This window comes from Panthera leo, chromosome A3, assembly GCF_018350215.1.
Source record: "Panthera leo isolate Ple1 chromosome A3, P.leo_Ple1_pat1.1, whole genome shotgun sequence".
Classification (NCBI taxonomy): Eukaryota; Metazoa; Chordata; class Mammalia; order Carnivora; family Felidae; genus Panthera; species Panthera leo.
Genome location: NC_056681.1, coordinates 135189494 through 135212644, shown reverse-complemented (window position 1 = coordinate 135212644; position 23151 = coordinate 135189494). Strand labels below are relative to the sequence as shown.

Here is a 23151-nt window from a genome sequence, read left to right as displayed (position 1 = left end):
ATCAGTCGTGAGCCGCTCCCAGGGTTACCAGAACCTGAGGAAAGCATCCTACCGGGAAGGTGCAAATAAATAGAATTCCACCTTAGAAGAAATGGTGACTTTCTAAAAAGAGCTTCATTTTTTTTTAAGTCTATTTATTTATTTGAGAGAGAGAGAGAGAGAGAGAGAGGCAGAGAGAGAGGGAAACAGAGAATCCCAAGCAGGCTCCACACTGTCGGCACAGAGCCCGATGGTGGAGCTCGAACTCACGAACCGTGGATCGTGACCTGAGCCAAGATGAAGAGTCGGACGCTCAACAAGACTGAGCCACCCAGGCGCCCCTATAAAAAGAACTTTAAAACAAGGCACAGTTGATCATCTCAAAAAGAGAAATAAAGACCTAGCATCCAAGAAAAAAGAAAAGACATTATTTTTTAAGACAAGAATATTTAGATATGAAAAGGAAGAAAGGAAGAGGGCAAGGGAGGGATAAAGGAAGGGAGGGAGAAAGAGAAAGCTTTTAGAATTTAAAAACCTCATAGCAGATTTCCAACATCTAAATAGTAAGCTATGTTTGAAAAAAAATAAAGAGAAAAGAGTGAGGAGAATTCATCAAGGAAACAATCCAAGAGAAAATTTCCCAAAACTCAAGGACGTGAGTTTCCAGACTGAAAGGACCCAGCGAGAACCCAGCAAAACACACACCGAATTATGTGATGGCGAAACTTAGAATCCAGTAGGCAAGCGGAAGATCCTGCTTGCTCCAGAGAGGAAAAAATAAGGTTGGACATGTTGAGGCCCATGCCCCCCAACTTCCTGCTCCAGGCTTTGCCGCCGAACTACCCCCAGGGGACATCAAGAGCACCAGTCTCTCCAGTCGCGACCTCGAACCTCTCTGAACCAACCCAAAATAAAGTCTTGTCAAAATAAACCAGGCTGCGCAGAATGACTGAGCAAAGGAAGCCTTGACATCTCCTTTCTTTAAGTTTATTTATTTTTGAGAGAGAGAAGGCATGTGCACACTAGCGGGGGAGGGGCAGAGACAGAGTGGGAGAGAATCCCAAGTAGGCTCCACCCTGGGTGTGGATTGGGGCTCGGTCTCACGACGAGGAGATCGTGACCTGAGCAAAATCAAGAGTCTGATGTTCAACCAACTGAGCCACCCAGGCGCCCCCACATCTACTTTCTCGACTGTTCTCAGTTCCTTGACATTTGCACATGCCCTGAGAGTCTGTGAGCCCCCAGAGAGGAGGATCCAAGGGCTGCAGAACTGAAAGTGGCCATGAAGCCAACTATGGCTGGGGCTGCATGGAAGACAGACTCAGGAGACCCAAACACTGGTGAGACCCCCCACTGAGGCCAAGTTCATCATAGAGGGCTGAAGGAAACACATTTCAGTTGCCTGTGCCATCAGAGCAATCCACACCCAGTTAGAGAGAGGGCACGCTGACGACAGACCCCTTTCCCCTCATCTTCAAGGTGGCCTAAATGACATTCTAGGCTCCAGCCGCCCAGATGCCATCTCGGAGAAAGGCCAGCTTGAGGCTTGGAAGATGGGGGAATCTGAGCCACTGGGCATCTTCTCTCCAAGAGTGTGCATTACCTAGAGGGCCTGTTAAAAGATCACATCAAGTTTAAATCTGATAGGAATAAACCTGTTTCCTCCATTAACCAGTTACGGTGCTCATGAGAAAGGCCAAATGCAAAGAGAAAACATCTTCTCCTAGTTGCAAATTGTGCCAACAGGCTGAATGGATTTCATGAAGCTTTTAAAGTGAGGAAAAAACGGGGCGCCTGGGTGGCTCAGTCGGCTAAGCGTCCTCCTTCAGCTCGGGTCATGATCCCATGGCCCGTGGGTTCGAGCCCCGCGTCGGGCTCTGTGCTGGCAGCTCGGAGCCTGGAGCCTGCTTGGAATTCTGTGTGTCTCCCTCTCTGCCCCTCTCCTACTTGTGCTCTGTCTCTGTCTCTCAAAAATAAATAAAGATTTAAAAAATTAAACATTAATAAAGTGAGGAAGAAAGTAAAACCTTCTGGGGGAAAAAAGACAGCATTCATTTCTCCTCTCCCTGCTCCCACGAGAAATATATCCAAGCATATGAACACAGCTACCTTTACAGAAGCCTAAGGTTCAAACGAACTTGCTAGTGGACGTATTTGCCAACGTGAAACATAGCTTACGGCCTGGCTCCCAGGTTCAAAGAAAAACAACAGCCTGCATACGAAGAAAGCCTAAGGCCAGAAACACCCGTCTCCCAGCACACCTGCAATCATACTGTTGCTCTCGCGTACACAGAGCTCCCATCCTGGACCTGCCAACCTAGTGAAATGCTGTAAAATAATTTCAGCTGTATCTTTGCTTTCGGCTGAAATTGAAATCACTGGCTCTCACTGAGAGAAAAGTATTTTTGATGCTTTACAGCTTCTTAGGTGTCCTGTACTCTGCTTAGGAGTCCCTTGAAAGGATTCACCCTCGGGGCACCTGGGTGGCTCGGCCGGTTAAGCAGCCGACTCTCGATTTCGGCTCAGGTCACGATCTCATGGTTCTTGGGCTTCCGTGGGTTCGAGACGGCACGGAGGCTGCTTGGGATTCTCTCTCTCCCTCTCTCTGCTCTTCCTCACTCACGCACACAGGGGCACGTGCTCTCTCATAAATAAATAAATAAATATCTTCATAATAAAGGATCTACCCTGATGTATTTAACAGATACATATTATACATAAACATACATTATGCAAATACATACGTATGCCCCAATTGCTTGAAGTGTGTTATGCGGAGACGATATAACATTTGTATGTGCCTCACCGACTATTTCCTTGGTACACATTGCAAGAAGATCCCAGGGCCTAAGCACTTTGAAGATGCTACACAGTTCGGGCCCCTGGCTGGCTCTGTCAGTAGAGCACGCAGCTCTTGAGGTCAGGGCCGTGGGTTCGAGTCCCATGTTGGGTGCAGAGATTGCTTAAGAAAAATAAAATCTTTTTTTTTTTTAAAACCTTTTTTTTTTTTTAATGTTTATTTACTTTTGACACAGAGAGAGACAGAGCATGAGCAGGGGAGGGGCAGAGAGAGAGGGAGACACAGAATCCAAAGCAGGCTCCAGGCTCCGAGCTGTCAGCACAGAGCCCAATGCAGGGCTCGAACCCACGAACCGTGAGATCATGACCTGAGCCGAAGTGGGTTGTTCAACCGACTGAGCCACCCAGGTGCCCCAAGAAAAATAAAATCTTTAAAAGAAAAATATGCTACACATTGCTCCTAGAAGACAGAGAGGTCACAGAGAGAGGGGGCAGCAAAAAAAATAAAAATAAAAACAAAACACTCTGGAAAACAAAAAAGAGTTCAGGACGTGCCACTGAGAGAGGCAGGCTGTGGACGGGGAGGAATATGAGGTACCATAGTGCCCTGGGTCTGCCTGACGGCCCTTCCCTAAGTAGATGCCCTTTATGCCCTTTACGCATTCATCCCTCGTCCACATCTGTTTTCAGGAATGAAGGCAGCCTCCGTTCAAGCCTCCTGTTGTTGCCTCTGTACCTCCACAGTGTCACCCTTGTCCCTCGGTCCCAGGAAGGCTCACTGTCACCGCCGAGTACCAGACAGCGTGAAGGGTCAGCAGAGGAAGCGACGCTCCATACGCCCCTCTGCTCACAGGTTCCTGGAAGACCTATACGTGCCCAGTTGGCCACTCTAGCTGCAAGGAAGCCTTGGGAATGTACTCATAATTCTTGGCAGCCATGTGTCAAGTCAAAAATTCTATTACTGGGGAAGAAAGGGAGAATAAATACTTGGGACAACCAAAGGTCTATCACAAGACCAGAAGCGAAACCCAACTTGTCACGAAATCGAGCCAAGCGAATGATTCCTTGTCATCGAGTTTCTGGGTAGGAGATGCCGTCTTGTCTCATGCTCATAAATCACACACCTATCGGTGCATGAAAGAACCCAAGTGTACAAAGAACGATTTCTTCTTCTTAATATCTGCAATGAAGAAAAGATTCTACTTTCCTGAAACAGTGTTTACAAGAAAGTGAACACACCCCCCTTCCTCTGAAATCACTTTGACCAGAGATCCCACTTGGCCCACGAGTTCACACCTCCCCACTTTGCTGACCAAAAATTCCAGGAAGCCACACTGGAGGGACGCCTCAGAAAAACCAACATATATGGGGGACACCACCATAAACTGGACAATCCCAACAACTTTACTCATTTGCGAGGTACAGAAGGCAGGCATTAAATGTTTGTTTTTCTAGACTGCCAACACAAGCTTTTCAAAATGTTCAGACTAAATACTACCAAGGACACAGATATCACGTCTTACAGAAACCTAATGCTATTTATTAGCTTTAAAAAATATTTTCAACAGAAACCAATCACATAGTTATATATGCAAATATATTATATAAAAATTACCTGGAATTCTTTTGAAAGACAGTATGATACAGTTATTAATATGAAATTTATTATAATTCAAGTCCCCACATAACCGGATAAGGGCTTGTCTAAGACTTACATGTCTTGGCAAGAAGACATTCCCCCCAAAACAAGTTGCAAGCTTCATCTATCTTAGAACCAGAGGGATTTTAGGTAATCACCTGGTTCAGCCAACTCCTTAATACAAATAAAGGATGATTATCACTTTTCAGATCAAGTTACATGGGCTACTGATGTTCAGCGACTCACCCAAGGCCACATAGCTATTAAATTTCCTCTTTCCTCTGCCATTTCTTTTTCCTAAGCAAACAGATCTCAAAGCTGATTTCATATGTAATCATAAGACATTCAAGTGCGAGATAATTTGCTAAGAAACCCCATTCCAGGATCCACTGTGCTTACTTAGCAAGATAAATTAAATCTGTGTAATGAAAATACACAACAAGCTCTGCCTTTAGCTTCCTGGCTTTGATTTTAATTAGGAAAGCACAGCCCCTCCACCGAGCAGAAACATGCAGTAAATATCAACATAAATATATTGCTGCATTGGCTAAGTTTTAATGCATCTAGTTTAGTCCAAAACGCTCATTATATCCAAACCCGTGTTTTCAGAGGAAAGGAAAGGAACATAAATAAACAGAACATAATCCAAAGTGGGTTGGTATATTTGTATTGAGAGCTTCTGGGTTGGCAGTCTCTATATTTGACTCTGACCACGAGGGGACCGTCTCAGGGGTTGTGAGACACAAATCAGATGTCTTCTTTGTAAGTGTCACCTACCCACAAGGCGACCCTGTGGGCGTTGTCCTCAGACAGCCAGGACACGTGGACCCTTTCTTCAGGAGCATTTAGCTCTAGGATCAGGGCTGAGCCCCCCAATGATGGAGTGAGGCCATATAGGGAAGGAGGTAACTATGTCACATCAGGGTCTTATCAGTGACCCAGGAGGAGGTATGGGAGGGGCCGGAGGGGCTTCCGCCGATTTGGAAGATCTTCCTGGTTACTTCTGTATACCTCATGCTTTCTGGATAAGACAAAACTTGGAGGGACTTGGTAGGAACGTAGCTGAAAACGCGTTCCAGGAAAACGTTTGTTACACTTGAAGAAAGCAATCACTGATCTCTGGCTGGAACGTTGACGGTCTCAACCTTGATGCGTCCTTTGGTCAGAAGGGAGTATAACGGTGTAGGTAAAATCGAAATGGTCTGGTCTTCGGCTTTCTAGCACACGCCATGGTTATGCAACAGAAATCTGGGAACACCATGTACCCCACCGTGGGCCTAGATGTATCAAACAACATCCAATCTGCCAAAATGCAGAATTACATTTTGGAGTAATTACAATTAGCTAAAATTATTTTGGATTATGCCTAAAACCGTCTGGAGGACTTTCTCTCTCGAGGGACTAGCATCGACCACGTGGCAGGCGGGGTTCTCCATCCGCTGATAGGACACTTCTACCCTGGGGACAGGCAGAAACGAAAAGAGTTGGCTTATTTTTTAACAAGGCTCAACACACAAATGCCATTTCCCCACCAGGATGCACACAGCCAGGGCCCCATCTGATTTATCTCGCTGTTGCCCTCGGCCGCTAGCTTTGTCCGCAGGAGACGTGTGACACGTTTTGGTTAATAAATAACAAATTCAGAGTAATGTTTAGTAGCTAGCCTTTACGGCTACCTGTTTTCTATACAGGCATCGGCGTCCTGCGTGATCCTCCTGTTTTCATACTCAGGGTGACCTGAGGAAGGGAACCGTGTCACGCCCATTTCTGCAGAGAAAGTAGCAGATTCCAAGAGGTGAACTAATTGGGCACACAGGAAATCGCTCCACAGTCTGTGCCCTGAGGGATTTCAGACAAGCCAGAGGCCCTCGGCACGGACACTGTCTTCACAGACGCGTCTCTGAAAAATTCACCAGGTTGTTCCAGAGCTCCTTCGGGCGTTAGCTAGCCTTGACGCGTAGGAATGACGGAGGCCGGTGGCGTTCGGGAAGCGTGACAGCGTGTGGTTGTCACACGTGTTGTTTACTACTCACTAGCTCAGTGAACTCATCAAACTGCTTTCCCCTCCGCCTCGGTTTTCTCACCTGTAAAACGAGGGCTGAAATAATGCCTTCCCGGTGATGTGTCACGAGGCCTAATTGAATTAATACGAGTAAACTGCCTGACACGGTTTCTTTGCGCACAGCCGAGTTGTTATTTAACTATTTAGAACAGGGCTGTGTTAGGACAGCGGTGCTATGATTGTTTATTTGTATAAACTACTCCGTTTTGGCTTTTCAAACCAGTCTTACGGAACGGATTCAACCTCGGCTCTAAGACAGTGAGGCTCTGGTCCAGGGTCTCCAGCTACCGTCCCACAGCTTTCTCGTGAAAACAAAAGCGCTGCCTTCAAAATCGAAAAAGATCTTGATTTTAATCCCAGGTTTACTACACAGTAGCTATGCAAATCCAGACAAGTCGCTTCATCCTTGGAGCCTCAGTTTTGTAAACCGTAAAATACGGCTGACGTGGCCCTCGTGCGCATCAGAGAGCGTCCGGACCCAGATGCCTGACACACGGGAAGCACCTTCTAAGGAAAAGTCACAGTGAGGTCATCGGACAGCACTCCGTGCCCATTCTATTAGGACTGGGGAACCAGGACCCAGAAATGTGTATTGCGTTCCCCGGGTTCACACTGTTCCTGGCACAGCCAGGACTGGAAGGAAGCCCCGATGCCCTGTGGCCGTGCGTCACCAATGCTGCGGCCGTGTGGGAACTGCACCGTCAGAAGGAGCTGAGCTACCCTGGGGGACGCTGCCTCTCGGGTTCGAACAACGAGAACAACGTCACTTCCTCCACATTCCTAAAGCCGGCGCCCATCCTGGCTCTCCGCCACGGCCAGGAACCCCTGCCGTTCACATCGGGACACCTACTTTTGACGAAACGTGCCGTCGGCCTCCAGTTCAGCTTCCTCTCTGGTCCGCTCCACGCCCCGGCCCTCAATTCTCTGCATCCTCTTCTTGGGGCTCACTGTGAGCAGCAGGACCAGGTCGGGTCTGAGCAGGTCCCTGGGCCACTGGTATATAGGGTGATGGGCCGGGGGCAGGTACTGGAGCCCCCCGGTCACCTCGGTGGCAATGGCGTAGGTGGCCGTGCTGTGCCAGTACCTGGGAAGGAGAGGACGAGTGAGATCTCCATCTGTAGAGGCCGAGGTCAAGGTGCACCTGAAAATCTGCCGCGCGAGAGGCTGAAGCCAGCACGGCTCTGCTCAAGTTTCCCCTGCATTGCAATCTGTTCAATAAATAAAACTCAATCTGGGGGCGCCTGGGCGGCTCAGTCGGTTGAGCGTCCGACTTCGGCTCAGGTCATGATCTCGCGGTCCGTGAGTTTGAGCCCTGCGTCGGGCTCCGTGCTGACAGCTCAGAGCCTGGAGCCCGTTTCAGATTCTGTGTCTCCTCCTCTCTCTGCCCCTCCCCGACTTGTGCTCTCTCTCTATCAAAAATAAATAAATGTTAAAAAAAAAAAAAAAAAAAAAAAAAAGAACATCTATTCCAAAACGCCCAATGGCTTTCCACTGCCTGCCGGAAACGTCCAGCCTCATGAAGACACAGTTACGGTGTGTGTCCAGGCGCACGGCTCCACGCGGGCCTGTCTTCACACTTTCCTCCAGCGGGAGTGAGGCTCTCAGTCAGCAAAGCTCCTACTCTGCCTGCACAGTCCCACTCAGACGGAGCCCCACGGAGAGCTCGCTGTTTTCTCCTCTGGGCTCCCCAATGCCCCTCACGCCCGACTCTACGGAAGAACTTCTCACGGTAAAGAAAAGCAAGTTGTTTATAGGCATGACCTCTTCGGGCTCCTCCGTTAGAAAATTTCTTGTTTAGTCACTCCTGCCTTCCAAAACCTGAAACCAGCGTGTGGCACACAGTAGGTACACAATAAATGTTCTCTGGGTGTGCATATGACTAAATTGGAATCATTTCATTAATTGGCATAGCTTATTATAATCCTGACCTGCCCATGTCGTATTCCAATTTTAAGAGGCTACAAAACTCCAAATTCAATATCAAAGGACTCTCATCACAGATATTTATGAAACAGTTACAAACATTCCAGTGTGGAGAAGGACCCATGGCCCCATCCTTGTCTGTATTTTCAACTTACTAACTTTAATGTTTTAAAATCCTAAATTCTTGGGGAGCCTGGGTGGCTCAGTCGGTTGAGCGCCGACTTCGGCTCAGGTCACGATCTCGCAGTCCGTGAGTTCGAGCCCCACATCGGGCCCCTGTGCTGACAGCTCAGAGCCCAGAGCCTGTTTCAATTCTGTGTCTCCCTCTCTCTGACCCTCCCCCATTCATGCTCTGTCTCTCTCTGTCTCAAAAATAAATAAACGTTAAAAAAAAAAAATTTTTTTTTTAAATAAAATCCTAAATTCTTAATCATTGGAGACTTGAACTACTTTTCCCACTGAAAAGGACAGACTGGTATCTACCAAACGAATTCACAGTGTTATCTGAGCTGTGTGTTAATCTACCTTCTGCACCTACTTCCTCTGCGGACACAGGTAACTCATTTAAGCCAATGTAGTCTCAATTTCCTCATCGGGAAAATGAAAAGCATGCAAAACCCCGTTTCTCTTCCACGGTTGCCGCAAACATAGACCGTATCTGTGTATCACACTGTCATTATAAGAAAACACACACAAAAAAAATAAATAAATAAAATTAAATTAAAAAGAAAACACCAAATGTTGGGCGCCTGAGTGGCTCAGTCGGTTAAGCGTCCGACTTGGGCTCAGGTCATATCTCGCGGTTCGTGAGTTCGAGCCCCTTGTCGGGCTCTGTGCTGACAGCTCAGAGCCTGGAGCCTGTTTCGGATTGTGTGTCTCCCTCTCTCTCTGCCCCTCCCCTGCTCGCACTCTGTCTCTGTCTCTCAGAATAAACGTTAAAAACAATTTTTTTTAAAAGAAAATCCCTAATGTTTAGCGGACACTGCTTATAACTAAAGCTGCATTTTCAAATGATGGTAATACAGACAGTACTGAAAAGGAGACACAAACAAAAATTAATTTGGGAGGTGAGCAATTCTCACACCATCCATCCTTCGAAGCCCTCATCCACCTCCAGAAGCGGCCACCGTATCGGCCAGCTCCTTGAGTCCTGCCCGGAAGCATTTCTCTGTGCCGCGTCCCTGAGTCACCATTTCCAAACGTGTGCTTTCACCTTCTGTCTCAGATGCATCTCGTCTCCCAAGCCGAATAAATCCACGAAGGGTCCAGGTTTTCTGTTTCTTGGCAGCCAGACTACAATTTATTCTGCTTTTTTGCACATGTTCCGTGTTCACTGAATTAAATACTCAGCTATGAATACCGAGGCTGATATCATCTTAATTTTAAAAGCCTTCCTTTTGTAGAAAAACCATCAGCAAGAACAGACTTTTAAAGGTAATGAGGGTGATTAAGTTGCCAACCTTAACCACAGTCACCATCAAAAACTACTCTGTCTCCCTCGTTTTTTTCAGCTAGATGAGGGTATAGTCTAAAATGGATTTCATTAAAATCTTTACACATGAACAAAGCCCACCCAGACAACAAATAACTGCTCTTTTCTTCCCGTTTGACAAGGTGATACAGTATCTCTTTAAAGAGCAAAATTGCCGACGATTCCCAGACACAAAGAAGGAAAATCAAGGTAAAAATGGAAGCCCGGTTTTCTATAGCTAGAGCTCTCTCACTGACAACGCCGTGGCTCATTTCAAATAATCACACCCTCTGGCCATCAATTTCAGACTCTCCGCTAGTTAGTATTTTCCATTCTGCCTTCAGGGAAACCACATGGGTTCAAATCAGATGCAATTTGTCCACACGTTATACGCAGCTTCTATAATAACGCTTTGTATCTTCATAGCGATTTGCTATTTCGAAGCACTTCTCCCTGTATCAACTCAATGGCTATTCATCACCAGTCCTAACGGTAGGCGGGGAAGCGAGGAGGGCTCTCTCCCTTTAACGGATTAGGAAGCCGGGAGCGGAGGGGATCGGCATCCACCTACACACAGAAGCCAGTGCAGCTTCAGGACTTGGGACATCGGAGGAAACAATGTGCCTCATCAAGTCGCACCATATGAGGAGAAGTTCAGGCTTTCTCACTGAAAAAGGACACTGCATGAAAACAAAAAAAATCTCAAATATGGCAGATTCACTTATTAATAATGGGGCAAAAACATCCCCCAAAGAAGTCCCACAAAGGAATGCAGTTTCTCACCCTTCTTGCCAACCCTCAACCTCTTGAAATAACCACCTTGCCATCCCCGAAGTTAAAACTACCTCCCAGCATGGTCGCTCCGACGAGAGTACCCGGCTTCTAACTCATTTTCACTGTTTTCCTCTCGCCCGGCAACCCACCACCTCAGGCTTTATTTCCTGCACACGCTCAGAACCACCTTTCCGTGGGGTGTTGCAGAGCTACAGAAAAGCCTGTACAGAAAAGTACAGGGGAAGGTATTTCAAGAAAGGGGTAGAAGTTTCCAGATGTGGCAAACCAGCTTGAACAAGGGGAAAGCCTAGCATAAAAGGCTGGCGATGCTAAGTGTTGACCAGGATGCGAGTCAAAGGGAATTCTCAAACACTGCTGGTGGGGGGTGGGGGTGGCTGTGAGTTGTTTCAACCACTTCAAAAAACTTTCTGGAATATTTGCTGAAGTCGAACACATGTGAACCCCCACGCCCCTGCAGCTCCAGTCATGGGCATCTCTGCACCAGAACTGCAGATATACAGGCACCAGAGTTACGTAAAAAATGTCCACAGCAAGGGGCATCTGGGTGGCTCTGTCGGTTAGGCGGTCGGCTCTTGATCTCGGCTCAGGACACGATCTCGTAGTTCGGGGGTTCGAGCCCTGTGTTGAGCTCTGCACTGACAGTGTGCAGAGCCTGGTTGGGATCCTCGCTCCCCCTCTGGCTCTCTCTGCCCCTCCCCCATGCACACACACTCTCTCCCTCTCTCAAAATAAAAAAAATAGTAATAAAATAAAACAAAAACGTTAAAACGTGTTCATAGCAGCAAGGGGAGTATCATACACGGCATGAAGGCCGTCAGACGCAAAGAGCAGTAATGCACACCTGCGTGGACAAGCAGTTCAAAAACAGAAGGAACAAGTCTACGGTGATGGAGGTCAGGGCAGCAGTTACCACGGTGGGGGGGGTGGGGGGGGGGGGAGGGAGGCAGGAGGGGAGAACGGACGGTGACCGGGTGGGAGAAGGAGGTGGCTTTATGGGGGATGGTGAGGTCGTTAAGTCCGGACACGGGTGCAGGCTATACTTGGGTGTGTTCCCTACTTGAAATTCCTTGAGATTTACAGTTATGATTCCTACTTTTTCCTGAACTCTTGTCATACTTCAATACGGTTGCTTATCTTTCCAAAAATAAGCAAAATTGCAGAAACGGCAACAAACATTCACGTAATGCGAAGCAATAACACAAATGCAGCTCATGACCTTTTGTACTTTTTATCGACCGTGCGTTTTTTCCCTAGCCCTCTCCTGAATTTGCTCAATAACCTTCCATCCCTCCGTACTCTACAGTTTGTCTTAATTTGCATGTATTCTACTCAACGCCCGTCTGCAACTCGATTTTTTCAGATTACGGTTTTGTAATTTCTGCACAGGGATACACTGCACTGGTCTATGTGGCTGAATGGGGCCCCATTTTACAAATACGCTGGCATTTATGCACCCTTTCTCTTACTGATGGGCTTTGGTTTTTCACATTTTTCAGTATCTGAACACAGCTGAAGGCATCTCGGTTTCTTCAGGCGGTGAAGCGGTCTCCACTCTGCTGTGTCTCCACAAACTGCTCTCCTAGCCCTCCACCCCCACCAGCACCCTGGAGGGCGTCAATCCATGCACGTGAGCGCCAGCTCTGAGCTCTGGGCATTAGGGCATTTTAACTGGTTCTCAGCAACCTGATGAGAGCAAGCTGCGATCTCATCGCGACTGTAATTTCCATACCACCAAGTCCCGGTGATTTAAAGCCTAGGATAACTTGCTTTCACCCATTTGTGTGGTATGTTGAGCTATTTCTTACGCATGGAATTGGAAACACACAAATCAGTTTACATCACTTCATTATCTGAAACCTTCCAACGGCTCCCCTCGGCGCTCAGAATAAAACCCACACTCTCTCCGCCTACGGGCCCTTCTCCTCTATCCTCTGCCTCTCTCTCTCTCTCTGCTCATTCACCCAGAAAGCAGCCCCCGGTCCACTATGTGGTCATTACACTGGCCTGTTTCTAGTCCTGGATTATGTCAACTTCTTTCTGTCTGTAGGCTTTGCTCTTACTGACTCTGCTGTCCATAACGCTGTTCCTCCACAGTTTTCATTTCCACCTCTTCTGGGGCGTTCAGAGCTCAGATCAATGTTACCCCCTTATACAGGCCTTCCTCAGCCATACCCACTTTGCTTTACCCTCTTCGGGGTATTTATCACTCTCTGATAGCATCACAGCTGTTTATGCACTTGACCATCAACTTCTCCTGCAACAGTATGTCTGCTCCACGCAAACAGGGCATCGCCTCGCTCACGGACCGCCGAATCCCCTAAATTGAGAGCGATCTTTGGCACATAGGAGATGCCCAATCAGTGTTTTACAAATAAGCCGGTGAACAAATGAACCACTGAAAGCATCAATTTCTAAAAGCACAGCCTTTGGCCAATATCCTCATACACCATTTCTAGCTTAGTCACTTGGCACGTCACTTAACCTTTTTTTTTTTTAATGTTTATTTTTGAGAGAAAGAGAGAGAGAGAGACAGAGCATGAGCAGGGGAGGGGCAGAGAGGGGGGAGACACAGAATCTGAAGCAGGCTCCAGGCTCCGAGCCGTCAGCACAGAGCCTGATGTGGGGCTCGAGCTCACAAGCCGTGAGATCACAGCCTGAGCCGAAGTTGGACTCTCAACCCCTGAGTTCCCTAGGCACCCCGACCTTTCGAAGACCTATGTTTCTCATCAGTAAATTGGGAATAACATATAGTATCCACTAACCATGCATAATTGTTCCAGATATCGAACAATGGTATGCATGCTCTTAGCGAGATGCCAGCCTGTGACGTAGGTGATTAATAAAGCATAGGCATTCTTCCTATTCTTATCATCACGCGGTTTGACTTAACATACACAGTTGAATACATGCATGCGTAGGTACACACACACACTTACACGTTGGGGAACAAAATGCCAAATTCATAGGATCTTCATACCTACCTGTCTATAATCACAGGAGATTTTGTAGATTCTTTGGCTATTTCAGAAGCCACAATATAATTGCCCAAAGAATAAAAAGCTCTCCTAATGATAGTTGGCTCATCATCAAAGATTTTCCTCCACTGGCTGATGCAAGCAGGTGGCGACTTTAAGAGGACAGCCCCGAGTGTGTCTGAAACTGACTGGGTCACAGTGGTTTTACCTGCGGGCCAGATACAAACACAGGGCTTCGTTACCATGGCCACGGTATCACTCCCAAACTGCTCAGATGAACTCAGACAGAGCAAAGACACTCTTTCCACCCGTAAACCAGCGTAGCTCATTACCTACCAAGATTATTTAAAATAAAAAAAAATTAAAAAAAAAGATGCAGACCTTCAGGAACCTGGGTTTGCTCAGTGTGGTATCAGAACACTTGAAAGATATCACAAAGCAATGATAAACTCTGGCAGAGACCTCCTGGCCCTGGGATAACCTCCTTGCTCCTTCACACTCTCTGCACCCGGGGAGCCCCGCCTCACGCTGAACCACGTGACTTCGGCCCAGGCTCCACCTTGTCCTTGGCTGTTCTCCCGCCGCCTTTACAGCCTTACTACTCCTACTTTTGTGTTTTGGGCCAAGTGTGGGTATGTCCGTTGTACTCTGAGGTCTCTGCCAGCTCCAACGCTTCTGCCCCCCACCTTCCTAGTACTTCCCAAGGGTCCTCGGAATGGCCTGTGCTTCCCAAATGCCCCCAGGCTGGCTCAAGTCCCTTCTCTTCGGCCCACGCTGTTTCTTCCGCCCGGAGGACCGCTTCTGTCTTCCTCACCTGACCTGCTCTGATCTGCACTGAAAACAGCCCTACGGGAGCCACCCCAACCACGCTCCGTCCCCCACGCGGAGGCTGCCTTAAGTGCCTTCTCGTGGTCGCCAGAGCACCTGAGGCTCAGCCCCTCCACCCCTCCCCTGGCTTCCCACTCAAGGCCTTATTCACCTTTGCATCGCACGCCTGCCCGGCTCTGTGCGTGGCACACACCAGACACTGCCGTGAAGCTTACGAGCTGAACTCTGTATAAAGTTGTACTTGTGAAGCCCTGTCTATTCCCACGAGAGATCAATGTCTCTCCTTGCCTGTAACTGAAAGGTAATATTACCTGTGGCATCCAGTCCTTCAAAAGCAATGACCGGGAACTTCCCTTTGTGGACTTGTTCCGGCAACTGGTCAACCAGGTCGAGCACTGCTTGGGCCTCAGGAATGAAGGGTATACACTGTAAAACAATGCGTGTGCAGCCGTAGTGAGGCAACGGGGCTTTTGCAATATCTGATTGCTGAGAACAAGATTGCCCAACGCTAATAAGACATAAGTCGTGTTTCACACCACACCAAAATCATGCTGTTTTGAACCTGAGAGGGGCTGGGGTGCCTGGGTGGCTCGGTCAGTTAAGTGTCTGACTTCGGCTCAGGTGATGATCTTACCACTCCTGGAATATGGGTTCGAGCCCTGCATCGGGCTCTGTGTTGACAGCTCAGAGCCTGGAGCCTGCTTTGGATTCTGTGCCTCCCTCTCTCTGCCCTGCCCCGGATCGTGCTCTGTCTCTCTCTGTCTCTCTCTCTGTCTCTCTCTCAAAAATAAACATGTAAAAAGAAAAGCAATTTTGAACCTGAGAGGGGCTGAGTCCCTCCATTTTATACTGAATAGCTCTGTCTCAAAAAGGCGACAGCGGCTGAGATCCCTCAGCCTTACAGGCCAGCTACCCCAGAGGAAGGAGAGGGAAGGCCACAACTGGGGGGGGGGGGGGGCACAGGCCCCGCTTGGCACAGTATGTGGGATGTGGGAAACCAGCTAGGACTGTAGCTCCCGGAAGCAGCCGGTCCCTTCCTGCCCCCGCTACGAGGGGAGAAGACAGCCTTGCACTGCGGTCACCAGGGAGCAGCACAGGAGGTGCTGGGCATTCAAAGTTCTCGCCTCTGCTCTCCCGCTCTATAGCGAGGACCACATGTTTGTTTATGTACACGCTTAATCTCCTAAATGCTTCTCCAGGATTAACATGGCCAGCCTTCACAGTAACCCTGCGAGGGTGGCAGCATTATTATTCCCAACTACAGACTAAGGAAACTGAGGCAAGGAGGGTTTAAGAAACTGAAAGTGACACAGGTAACAAATGCCGGAGTTTGGATTTAAACCCAGGAGACTGGTCCTGCCCTCTTCACCACTCCTTAACACTATCCCAAAAGCTTGCAGAAGGCACTGAATAAACTCCATTGCGCAGCCTCAGCAAGTCGAGTCTGGACACCCCAGGCCCTGCCCAGGCTGCCCCTGGGAAAAGATTCTCAGTGCTCCTTCCCGGAGCACCTGCTGTGTCCCAGATGTTTCCTTGTCCTAAGCACCTCAAGGGGAGTGTTTCACAGAGGAGACAGGAAAAACAGGGGGCTTGTGCCGCTTGCATGGGCAGCCGGTAAGCAGGTGGCCACAGATTCAGTACGCATTTCTCAAACCCCAAACCCTGGCCCTTTTCTCCCCAAAACTCATGCCCCGGCCTCCCAACAGTGTGACGGCTTCCCAGATGGCATGACCCTCCCGGCACCCAGCGGCCTCTTTCCTCCTCCCGCAGCGCCTTCCCCGCGCATTCAGGGCAGGAACTCGAGCGCGGCCTCGGGACATCCATCACTTGCCGCCTCGGAGGGAAAGTTCCAGGCGGCTGAGGATCCAGAAAAGAGCCGCAACGTCTAAACCGGAGGCCGGCACTCAGGTTCACGGCCCCATCTGCCCAGGGACGTCAATCAGTTCCCCGCGGCAACAGCGCCCGGGCTGGATAGACCGGCCCCCCCACCCCCACCCGAGAACCCACTCCTCCTTGTCTGGGGGGGGCTGGGGGGGGTTCCACCCCGAGTGCGAGGAAGGGGCAGGCCTCTTACCGCCTCCAGAACGGCGCGGGCGGCCTCCCGGTGCGGGAAGACCCCGGAGCTGGGCAGGTCAGGCACCACCGGGTGCAGGGCGGGCTCCGGGGCGGCCAGGACGCGCTCGCGGGGGCCCACCTGCCGCCACTCCGCCCCGTCCCGCAGCTCCCACAGGCTCTGCCACACCTGCTGGTGCGCGTCGCCCACGAACTCGCCCAGGCGCGGGCCCCCCGGGGCGTCGCCGAGCAGCGAGAAGAGCGCGCGCCGGGTGTCGGGGCTGTCGCCGGGGTCGCGGAGCAGGAAGCCGCGCTGCACGCCGCCCGCGCCGCCGCCGGGGCCGTAGCACAGCAGCTGGCGCAGCTGGCACCGCCGCAGGGGGTCGCGGCGCAGCTGGTGCAGCAGGCGCTGGTGCAGCCGGGCCGCCCGCACCCGGGCCGCGCAGCCGCCGCCCGGCGCCTCGGGCACGCACAGCGAGTAGCTGCGGCCGGGCGGGCCCAGGAGCGCGGCCACGCGGGGGTCGAGGCGCGCGCCCGGGGCGTCCCCGCCGACGGCGAAGTGGGCCAGGCCGCAGCCCGGCAGCTCCAGCGCGAAGCGGCGCGGCGGCGCCATGGCCAGAGCGCGGGCGCCGCGGAGACGCGCGAGCGGCAGCGGGGCGCGCGGGCCGAGGGCGGAGGCCATGCCCCGTCCGGTCCCGCCCCCGCCGCGCCCGGGGCGCCCCCGCCACCGGGGAATCGAAAGCGAAGTGACCGGCGGGCGGGGCGCGGGGGAGGGGGTGGGGGAGGGGTGGGGCGGCCGCGGCCTCGGCCTCGGCCTCCTCCGCCCTCTCGCGGTCGCACCCGGAACGGCGGCGGCGGGGAGGGGACGGCCGCGGGTGGCGCGCACGCTCCGCCCCCCCCTCCCCCGGCTTGCACCCCGAGGGTGCCCGGGGCCCGGCGCTGGGGGCGGGGAGGGGGCGGGGAGGGGGCGGGGGCCCCAGGCCCTGCACTGCCGATGCCTCCGCTGTTGTTTACGTCCCGGGTGGGGTGTGTGTGCGCGCGAGCGCGTTAGAGAGGGAGAGAGAGATCGGGACTCTCCGCTGCTCCCCACCCTCACTGGCCCTTCAGTGCAGACCCCTTACCCACAGGCCGCTGGCTCAACCTCAACCCTCCCGCTGGCCGGCTCTTTGGCCCTCACTCCCACCCGAGTCCTAGCAGCTGCTCCGACTGCCCAAACGGGGAGCGCTTCTCCCTCTTCTGGGACTTACCCCTCTCCTTTTGCTGACTCTCAAACCCGGGTGTCTCCCGATGTGCGCGCGGGCCAAACCCAAGGCCCGCATTCGGGTCCCAGTCGGTGGTGGGAGCAGCTGTATCAGCCAGAAGTCCGCCGTCGACGGTATCGCTGTCCTGGTGCGGCAGCTTTCACACGCCTGTCTGGACGTATCGTTGTGTGCTCACTGCTTAGCTGAGGATATCTTGGACGATGATGGTCAGGCCGACTGAAAACCAAAATCCTATGGGGAAGAGTCAAAAATTCACAACTGAGCTAAAGGTGGAAAACGTTAGCTGAACGGAGAGCAAATAAACTTTACGATTTAAGCAATTTGGATTCAGCGCGGGTGCATGTGTAATCCCGAAGGGAATACAACTTGTCGACAAGCAGGAACTTTTAGACCTGAGGTTGAACTATGGCTTAATAGACCAGGGGCAGTTCAGCTCTTCGAGAACAGGATCACTCTTATTCTCTGTGAGCAATCTGACTTTGGGCACTTAGCGCGCAGAGGTGTTTTCACGTGTATAATCAGCACATGGGAGACAGAAGAAGAAAACACCCATATTGCGACCTCCCATGAGCCTCTCTTGGCCCTTTTTGCGCGCCCCTTCCCCACTGCCTCTGTCCTTTCTTTGTTTTCCTCTCCGTTTCACCTACCTCCCCCCACCAAGAAGACAGTGAAATTAAAGACCTTGCACCCCCCGTGCTCAGTCAACGTTCATATCTGTTGACAATTGAATATAGAATATTTTCACTCATAAAGGGAAAAAAAAATCTGTCAGATTTTTGAGTTCCAGTTTCAAATTCCTGTACAGAGAATCTGATGGTCCCAACTTAAGTGGATGTTTCGATGGAACAAACTACCCTTGTGGGTGGAGAGCAGAGAAGCTGGGAGCTGGAAAGATCCTTCAGTGAAGTCTTTCAGTGAATGGATAACACAGCTTCATTCATTTAAAAAAGTCGTATTTTTCGGGGTGCCTGGGTGGCTCAGTCAGTTAAGCCTCCAACTTTGGCCCAGGTCATGATCTCGCAGTCCATGAGTTGGAGCCCCACGTCGGGCTCTGTGCTGACAGCCCGGAGCCTGGAGCCTGCTTCGGGGTCTGTGTCTCCCTCTCTCTGCCCCTCCCCCATTCATGCTCTGTCTCTCTCTGTGTCTCTCTGTCTCTCTCTCTCTCTCTCTCTCTCTGTCAAAAATAAACATTTAGAAAAAAAATTTTTTTAAGTCATAGTTTTCAACACTTGGAGTATTAAATGGGAAAACTAAAGCTATCCTGGCCACTCTGTTCATGGGCGGGGTGGGGAGCAGAAAGGAAGAATTAATAAATATAAATGCAGTAAGTAACAACTAATAAATGAAAACACTAATATTTATTTTGGAAAGGAGATTGGTTTTGGAAAACCTGCTGAAGTAGATATACTTCTAGGTCGACTATTCAAATGGAGAAAAAGAAAGAAAATGCAACCAGCACGATAGGTATCCAAGAAAGGAAAAAGCCACAGATTGTGAAGGCCTCCAAAAACAGAGAAGATTACATACAATTCTACATCAATACGTCTGAATGTCACAAAATAAACGGTGAAGTTGGAAAATAAGAATTGACAAAATAGATCCGGGAAGGAGTGATGATTCTATAATCTAAACCCTGGGAAAGAAGGTAATGAAGGACCCCAAAGTAGACGCATTTAGTAAGTAACTGCTTTATTAAGGAACAGGTAAACCCTCTAGTCCATAAGCCTTCTATTTCTCTTTTATAAAGTTCTTTTGGATGCATTTGTGAGCTTCCAATCTGAAAAATATTCTATCGTATTGCGGAGTTGATTTTCTCACTAATAGAGTTTATGTGCCATCCCATGAAGAAAGAGTCAACACAGCTCACTCAGAGCATCTCTCCAGGGGAGACCGGAGCCACGATCGATCCTGGCCAAACCCTAGAAACGTGCCCTTCAAAAGGTTCTTTCTACGGATCATTGATGATTCTGTGTCTATACCGGAGCAATGCCACATCGGCCTGTCAGCACTGTTCTGCACACGCCAAGGTTGGTGATGGGCACCTCATTCACCGTTGGGTTTCTTAGATTTGGTGACCATGGCCAGTCACAGCTGAATGCACCTACACGTCTAGCTCTCCACATAAACCCAGACTCTGAGACTCAAGCAGGCTTCCCTGACCAACTAATTTGTACTTGTCCCTGTAGTGCACTGCTTGAGAGGAAAGTCCGTCCTGAGCAACTCAGGCCAAGGGCTCAGAAGCCTGTGCAGACCTCTCCAGACTCAGTCTGAGTTTTCATCTTCTTCCTGTTTTCACTCTGCATCCCTTCCCTGGAATAAACCCTAACAGGGAGTATAAACTGCTCCTGAGTCGTATGAATCCTTTTAGCCAATACCCACACACAAGACAGCTAAGTAAAAATTTCAAGGAACAATATCTTATTTTGAAGCACTTTAATAGTCCATTTCATTTCCTTAAATACTCACACGGATACACAAAACCACAGCTCTGCAAATTAATAAAATTGTACTCATTAAATCAATTAAGTTTCAACTAGTAAATGAGTGAACAAGAAAGCCAAAGAGTTAAAGATATGTACAATGTGTGTAACCAAGAAAGTTCATGATAAACAATGAATTTCTAAAAATCTGTACTAAAAATACAGAAAGTCCACTGTGGGGGGAGGGGAGGGTGGAATGCAGGAAGTCCAATACAAAAGTGGGCAAGGGACGTGAACAGGCACTTTACAAAAGAGATGGCTAATACACATATATAAAGGTGCTTAATATCACTAGTCATCAGAGAACTGGAAACTAAAAAAGAGCTACCATTACATATCCACTGGGTGGCCAAATTAAAGCAGACAAAACAAAAATCTTACAGTGAAAGTGCCAAATGAGAAGGAAGATGTGGAGCAGCTAGAACTCTTACGGTATTCTGGTGGGAATGTAAACTGGTTCAAGCGCTCTGGAAAGCTCTTTGCAGATATGTGCTCAAGGGGAGCACACATACACCACATGAGGCAATGAGTCCATTCCTGGGTATATACCCAACATAAACGCACATGTATATGTTGACCAAAAGGCATATACAAGAATATTCATGGTGTGATAGCAAAATATTCCAAACGTTCATCATAACAAAATAAGGGGCGCCTGGGTGGCTCAGTCGCTTAAGCGTCCGACTTCAGCTCAGGTCACAATCTCGCGGCCTGTAAGTTCGAGCCCCGCGTCGGGCTCTGGGCTGATGGCTCAGGGCCTGGAGCCTGCTTCCGATTCTGTGTCACCCTCTCTCTCTGCCCCTCCCCCGTTCATGCTCTCTCTCTGTCTCAAAAATAAATAAACATTAAAAAAAATTTTTTTAATAATATTAAATGAATTGTGGTATATTCAAACAATAGAATCAATAAATGCTAGCTAGGAAAATGAACAATCTACTGCTAAACACAGCAACATGGATAAGTCTACAAACAGCATTGAGTGAGAAAGTCCTGACAGAAAGCGGGCATGTCGTGATTCCATCCACATGAACTTTAACAGCGGCAAACCTGGAGTACGGTTTCTAGAAAACAGGACAGGGTTATCTTTGGGGCAGAGGTAGGGTTCAGGGCCTGAGGGAAGGTCTTGGAGGCCTCTTGGCAAAGTTCTATTTCTTGATCAAGATGCTCATTACATACATGTGTTCAGTCTACCAGAGATTCATCGTGCCGTGCATTTACAAATTGTGTACCTTTTGATGTATGGGATGCATAGTAGTTGATGGGTAGTCCTGACGTATGGCATGCGTGAGCAAAAGACTTACCACAGAGATGTTAGGATGTCTGCAAATAACTGAACGGATTCTACGTTCGGCTGATGTGTTGCAGCCGCTGTTGGGACATCCCTGCAGGAAACGGTACACATTAGGGAGCATGGAGTATGTTACAGATGTTCAGGTGTTTAGGAAAAAAAGTCCCTGGCTACAGAAAAATGACGATGACATTTGACTGTTTTCCACTTGCATGTGGATGCCTTTAGAGATGGCCGACTCCCACTAGAGAGCCAAAACGGGGCTGCCTTGTGCTTCCCCCAGCCCAGCCCCATCTTGAGCAGTTGGAGGCAGAAATCCCTCCCTGGCTTGTGCAGGCCCTGACTTTGAATAAGAAAGTCTACCGCTCCTGAACCTTACTCTTAAATGGGTGGGAAAAGACAGGTTGGAAGGAATAGGACATATGTTCAAGGAATACCATAAGGACTTAACTTTTGTGAGTTCTCTGCTGGAAAAACTTGGGCTTATTTATCTGATTTGTATTTTATTCACATTTACCAAGGTTTTCTCTGAAAAGTAGGAGGCTCTCAATAAACACTTGTTGAAGCAAAGAAGAAAGGAAGGAAAGAGAGAATGCCTGGAGGGAGGGAGGGAGGAAGGAAGGAAGGAAGGAAGGAAGGAAGGAAGGGACAAATGAATGCATAAAAGAAACTGGCCTGCTTAGAACAGATTTAGGAAAAACTAAACTAACGTGCTGATAATTATCACTGAGCAGGTTTCCAGGTGTTACATCCCGGTTCAAACACTCCCTGCGTGGCGTGAGCTTCTCCAGCTGTAAAATAAGTAAGTGCATGCAAAGTGTAGGCCGGGGCCTGGGGCACAACGCTATATGGTGTGTTAGATATGGTTAATTTATCACGCAAGCACTACTCTCGGTGCTGAATATACATTTTTTTTTTTAACATTTATTTATTTTTGAGACAAAGAGAGACAGAGCATGAACGGGGGAGGGTCAGAGAGAGAGGGAGACACAGAATCTGAAACAGGCTCCAGGCTCTGAGCTGTCAGCACAGAGCCCGACGCGGGGCTTGAACTCATGGACCGGGAGATCATGACCTGAGCCGAAGTCGGACGCTTAACCGACTGAGCCACCCAGGCGCCCCATACATTTTAATCCCTAAAATGCCCTGTGTGAGTGTGACATTACCATCCATATTTCCAGATGTGTTAACAAGATCAGGCAGGTGAAGAAATTTACCCCAAATGAAACACTCTTGGCTGAATTAGGATTCAGACCTTAAAAGGTCTGGTTTGAAAAGCCTACATGGTCACCCTCTGTGCCTTACCTGATACTCAATTTGAAATGTAAACCGATTTGGTTTTCATTTCTTCAAACACATGTGATCCGGGGGGGGGGGGGGGGGGAAGTATTTCCTGATTGAGCCATACGACAGTGAGGTTTTAAAATGCTTTGGGCTAAGATTTCAAGCACTTGCGTTATATCCGTTAGTGTGTAATCAGATCATTACACACAGGCTTGCTATTTTGCTGACTTTGCTTTCAGTTTTCTTTCCAAGTAAAGTGAAAGTCATCTTTGTTTCTATTTAGAACACAACACCGCCAGAATAACAATAGCTGA

General features: G+C 49.3%; 1 protein-coding gene across 1 annotated transcript; it reads right to left on the bottom strand.

The window, feature by feature from the left end:
- Positions 1-4297: 4297 nt before the first annotated feature.
- Positions 4298-17205, bottom strand: CMPK2 (cytidine/uridine monophosphate kinase 2). The gene is made up of 5 exons (XM_042933748.1): positions 16546-17205; positions 14783-14897; positions 13650-13851; positions 7330-7563; positions 4298-5875 (listed from the first exon to the last, which is right to left on the bottom strand). Exons 1-5 carry the CDS (start codon positions 17203-17205, stop codon positions 5758-5760), a joined length of 1329 nt encoding a protein of 442 aa, XP_042789682.1. The 3' UTR covers positions 4298-5757.
- Between the last annotated feature and the right edge of the window lie 5946 nt (positions 17206-23151).

Excerpts from the sequence above, each read along its gene's own strand:
- CMPK2 (XM_042933748.1), bottom strand. The coding sequence starts at position 17,205 with ATGGCCTCCGCCCTCGGCCCGCGCGCCCCGCTGCCGCTCGCGCGTCTC. Across the intron at positions 13,852-14,782 it reads TGAAGGACTGGATGCCACAG|GTAAAACCACTGTGACCCAG; the intron begins GTAATATTACCT and ends TCTGGCCCGCAG. Across the intron at positions 7,564-13,649 it reads TCTCCTGTGATTATAGACAG|GTACTGGCACAGCACGGCCA; the intron begins GTAGGTATGAAG and ends TCTCCTTCCCAG.